This window comes from Alosa pseudoharengus, unplaced genomic scaffold, assembly GCF_046254945.1.
Source record: "Alosa pseudoharengus isolate Yale_2024_CS ecotype anadromous, Long Island Sound unplaced genomic scaffold, YU_APseudo_1.1 YU_APseudo_1.1_scf_7, whole genome shotgun sequence".
Taxonomy (NCBI): domain Eukaryota; kingdom Metazoa; phylum Chordata; class Actinopteri; order Clupeiformes; family Clupeidae; genus Alosa; species Alosa pseudoharengus.
The window spans coordinates 5,576,712-5,582,120 of record NW_027468859.1 but is presented as its reverse complement, the minus strand read 5'-3'; the positions used below and the strand labels follow the sequence as shown (position 1 = coordinate 5,582,120).

At 50.6% G+C, this 5,409-nt stretch overlaps 1 protein-coding gene across 5 annotated transcripts in view; it reads right to left on the bottom strand.

Annotated features, from left to right (window-relative positions):
- lrfn2b (leucine rich repeat and fibronectin type III domain containing 2b) overlaps positions 1-4,036 on the bottom strand; it is an 8,579-nt gene extending 4,543 nt beyond the window's left edge. For 4 of the 5 annotated variants that reach the window (XM_076272430.1, XM_076272432.1, XM_076272431.1 and 1 more), the window contains exon 1: positions 2,652-4,027. In XM_076272430.1, the coding sequence (XP_076128545.1) occupies positions 2,652-4,027 (1,376 nt within the window). Of the gene's footprint in view, positions 1-2,651 lie in introns of all 5 variants that reach the window. The other variant, XM_076272434.1, reaches the window with a different exon arrangement.
- Positions 4,037-5,409: the final 1,373 nt, after the last annotated feature.

Sequence of the window (5,409 nt, the reverse complement as noted above, 5' to 3'; positions counted from 1 at the left end):
TTACAATACCAAGTGTCACCTCATGCAATATTTAACCCAGAGCAGGGGCTGACATTCCGAGTTAATTACAGCATTTACAGTTGAATAATTTGATTGAAAGTGAATTAAAATAAAGGGTAAATGTCTAACTTTTTTACTCGAAACATGTCCCACCCTTGATTAGGTTTAAGTGATGTCCATTCTCATTTGTCATATTCCAAACTGGGGAAGGCTGGACAGCATGAGGATGAGGATGGACAAATGGCAGAGAAGAAGTGACCAGGGGAGATATAAAGAGAAGACAGGCAGAGGGTAGACGAGCGAAAAGTGGACTGACAGCGCTCATTTCACATCGACCGGATATCTGAGCTCCGGAGAGGTTCAATACAACAATCTGACAATCTGTTTTCATCTGAGATCAATTAGAATTTATTCATGGTGGAGGGAAAAGACATAGGGAGAGAGACAGGCATGGAAAGAGAGACAGAAAGATGGAGCACTGCACAGAAGGAAGAAAGAAAGCTGGAGAGAGAGGTGAACTGGAGAGAGAGAAAGAGAGGGAGAGAGAGAGAGAACAGAAATGATAGAAAAAAGAAGGGAGAGGAAACTGAAGCGGGGAGGTGAGAGAGATAGAGACTAAGAGACAGAGAGAGAAAGAGAGACAGAGAAAGAAAGAGAGAGAGAGAGAGAGAGGGACTGTTGCTACCATCCACAACATCCCTATTTTGAGGTAATGACCAATAAGACCCAGCAGAGTGAACGCTATCAGTCGTGCAATCCACTGCAACCCTGGGGGATTGGTAGACCCTAAATCACATAGCACGCCACACTCCTGCCATTACAGGCTAAAGTATGGCTCCAAGGCCTCATTGCAATTCAGCTGAAATATTACCGAGAGCCCACGCCTGACACACCACCTCCATTACCACGCTCTGATGCCAGCCAGCTTTTCCCAAGCTCCAGCGTGCTCCCTCACGCAAAAACACTGATGGATACTGATAACGTCGTTAACCTATTCCTGATTACACATCTTCTTATCAGGGTAGTGACATGGGGATGGATGGGGGGTGGGATGGGGTGAGGTGGGGGGGGGATGTTTGGTTTGACGTCATCTATCTATATATCTATCTATCTATCTATCTATCAAAGAGGGGGGTAAGTGATGAAGAGGGGCATTTCTTTCTTGATGTAAGCCATGAGGGGGTGGTGTAAACAAAACATGGAAATCGTCACATGACTCTAATGGCCTGGAGACGGCGCCTCTCTCAGGACACAGGCACTCCTTGTCCGACAGGCCGAGTTGTGTGAACGCTGCAGACTGTGACTGTGGCTGATTATGTGCACTGGAGAGAGGAGCTAGAGAGGGGCCGCTGCTGCTGTTGCAACTGCTGTGATGACGGGAGAGAGAGAGCGAGAGCGAGAGAGACGAAATGAGACAGAGAGGGAAGGGGAGGGCCAAAAAGAGAGGGAGAGAGAAAGAGAGGGAGAAGTAAAGAGAGAGAGTGAACACATTCTGATTCCAGTCATGGCGGCAGCTGAAAGGCCCAGACTGCAGTCGGAGGAGTGGACAGTGCCTTCGTCCAAATAAGCGCTTAATACGTATGCACCCCATGCATGCAAGTGGTAGCAGTTGCACTTGTTAAGTCCGCACTTTACCCTGATAGTGACAACGATTTGGCGACGTAGCATAGAAACAGCATAACTAAGGTTAACAGCTCTGTCACATCTGTGTTTTTTTTTTTTTGGGGGGGGGGCAGTGAAAGATTGAAGTGATCAGAATCTTCCCCAGACATTAATGGATAAATGATTGAAATGGCACAGGGTAATTGGATTTTTGTTCTGCTTGGTTACGCACTCACATTGAAATTTACTGCGCTGTTCTGTCTGCCTGCGTCGTAATACAGTTATGGCTCATGAAATGCCCACGGATTGACAGTCGCCAACGTCCGGACCCATGTGACTGCAGAATTCCCCGCGCAAGGCATTACCAGCACAAAAAGGCGCTGACACGGGCAGAAAGAAGCTCAGTGAATAAGACGTCGGAAGATGTGGGGGGGGGGGCGGGGGAAAAAAGCTCGGAAGTGCTACGATGAATTAAACTTGTTTTTCCCCCTTTTTCCCTTTTTACAATTCAGTAGGCACAGTGCGGGATGATGGATGGGTCCCTGCAGACCATCACCAATGTGTATACTATTAAAGAAAACGGCGGTGGGGCCTTGTGGCAACCTCACGGCCGTCCGTCGGCTCGACTCGCCGTTATTGATACTGAGCGCGGGGAGGGCTGTAAAAGATCATCATTCAGCGTTTAAGTCAGAGTTGTTTCTGGTCGCCTCTGCCAAACGTGGCAAGAAATATGTCCTCCTTTCCAAACAAATCCCTGCTGGCGGAAATAATAGCTTTGTCTCAAGCCCACCCTTGACATTTCCGTGGTTTGTAATAGTCCCCAATGAGGGTTTAATCTTTGCGTTTCTGTCTTTGAAAGGATTAGTGTTTAACTCAAACATACTTAATGATGAACTGTAATTGTCTACAACTGTTCGGGTGAATAAATCACATCACGCATACTCTACGAATGAAATTAGCGACCAATATATACACAATTAGAGAGACGGAGAGAGAGACAGAGAAAGAGAGAGAGAGAGAGAAAGAGAGAGAGAGAGAGTCGTCCGTACCTGTAGATGAGGACTTCGTCATCGGAGCAGTTGTACTGGAGCTGGTACATCTTCACCTTGGGAGTGGCTTTGCTGACCGACCAGCGGACCAGCGCGGACGTGGCGGTCACGTCCGAGATGGACACGGCTCGCTCGGGCTGGGGCTTCGGTGCGCCTTTGCTGGTCCTGGTCGTGCCTGTGATGTCCGAGAGCCTGGACTTGGGCTGGACAGCCGGTCCCGTGCCGTTGCTGATGTGCGGCAGCTGGATGATGGACAGCTCGACGGTGGCGGTGGACTCGCCGGCCACGTTGGCGGCGATGCAGGTGAACGTGCCGTAGTCCTTGGAGGTGGTGATGGTGATGTCCAGCGTGCCGTTGGCGTAAAGGACAGTGCGGGACGAGTTGCCGAGGAGCCGCTCGTCCGGCGCGATCCAGTGGATGGTGGGCGTGGGGTCGCCGACCGCCTCGCAGCGCAGGCTGGCCGTCTGGCCCTCGAGGACGAGCATGCGGTGCGTGTGCTGCGTGATGAGCGGCTGCTCGCACTGGAACTCCTCCTCGCGCACGTTCCAGAAGTAGCGCCCCTTGAGGCCGGGAGGCGAAGCGCACGTCTCCAGGTCGTCGTCGCGCTCCAGCCGCCGGAACCACAGCAGCTCGCAGTTGCAGTGCAGCGGGTTGCCGCCGATGCTCAGGGAGAGCTGCGGCGCGAACGGCGTGGTGGACAGCGCCAGGTCCTGCGCCCGCGCAAAGATGGGGTCCGGCGGGAGCTTCTGGAGACGGTTGGACGTCAGGTCCAGGCGGGCCAGGCGCTCCAGGTCCACGAACGTCCCCTCGGGGATGTAGTCCAGAAGGTTGTGGTCCAAGCTGAGCTGGTGCAGGTTGACCATCTGCCGGATGGTGTCCCAGGGGAGCCCTCTCAGGTTGTTGTAGGACAGGTCAAGATCCTCCAGTGAAGGGGCCAGGTCCTCGAAGGCCTTGTCGGAGATACGGCCCAGCTGGTTGTTGTTGAGGATGAGGTGCTGTAGGTTGACCAGTCCCCTCAGGTCATCCGGGCCCAGCTCGGTCAGCCGGTTGTTGTCCATGTGCAGCGAGCGCAGAGTCTCCAGGTCCCCGAAGGAGAAGGGCTGGATGTAGCCAATGGTGTTACGCGAGAGCGTCAGGTCCACCAAGTCGCTCATGTTGGCAAAGTCCTGCTGGGTGATCCGCAGGATGTAGTTGCCGCCCAGGCGGAGCTCAACGGTGCGGCGGTCGATGTCGGGCGGCACGAACAGCAGGCCTTTGGCCGGGCACAGGGTGCCCAGGGACTCGGACAGGTTCTGGCACACGCAGTACTTAGGGCAGGCTTGAGCCGTCGTCACCACCACTCCCAGGACCAGCAGCGCCCACAGCACGTGGCCCATGGTGGAGTCACACAGAGGAACCTACAGGAGAGAGAGAACAGAAACACATGAAAAGGAGGAAGAAATTACAAATAAATGGATGGATGGATGGATGAATGAATGAATGAATGAATGAGTGATTGAATGAGCGAGTGAATGAACAAACAAACAAACAAACAAACAAACAAAACACCGAATGAATGAACGAATGAATAAAAAAACACAGGCAAAAGAAGAAAGAAAAACAGACAGATGGAGAAATATAGCACACATAATGAGAGAGAGAAGAGGAAAGGATGAGGGAAGGGAAAAAGAGGAGAGAGACAGAAAGATATGGAGAGAGAGAAAGAGACAGAGAGAGGGGATGACAGAAAGAGAGGAGGTAGAGAGAAAAGAGGTGAGTGAGAGAGAGAAAAGAATGAACAGAAAAGACAGACAGCGAAAGAAGAGAGATGCACCAATCCCCCTCACAACAGTTATAGACAGCCTCAGCTCCATTTATCTGACACGTAATAAAAACAGGATTATATTTGGAGTCTGTTATTGCGACAGATGTTTGCAAGAGCATGTTGGCAGAAACACACTAACAACAGTGCCACAGACAGCGAGGGGGCCCCCCCAATCCCCCACACCCCCCTCCTGCCTTCGGGGGGCCCCCTCGCTGTCTGTGGCACAGATGCAGTGGGGTATCTCTGGGGTTAGTGTTGACAATCTCTCCGGGTCATCCAGATTTGTATTGATCTGGCTGCACTTTGATCCGATTGTGCATCCTGTCACTGAGTTCTTACGGATCACAGCTACGTCTGATCTTTTGTTTGAGGGCTTGGCTATGTGTGTGCAACACACACACACACACACACTCTCACACACACACACACACACACACACACACACACACACACACACACACACATACACATACACATACACACACACACAAGTGTATATATATATATTGTTTGGAGAGCGACAGTGATATAGACCATCGAGAGAATCTGAGCAAAGAAAAAGAAGACACATAGAAAAATAGATAAAATAAAATACAGGACAAATAGGTCAACCGCTCAAAAACACAATAAACTTGTCACATTTATTAAAGACCCCTGGCTTGGACAAATGCATTTGAATATTGTCTGCGCCAGACACTCTTTGAGTATATCTTATGTGGTCCTCTTTGAGGCTTGTATCTCATGCTTGTTCTGAAGCTGCTATGTAACAGCAATAACAAAAACAACAATAACAACAACACCCCAAACGCTTTTCAAAAGCTGACAACAATCCTGACAGACTGCAGGACCCAGCCGCCTTCCCAGTGTCACAATTGTGAAACACCACACTTTGTTCGGAACAGATGAAACTGTCGCAATGGAATGACAGTGTGTGTGTTTGTGTGTGTGTGTATA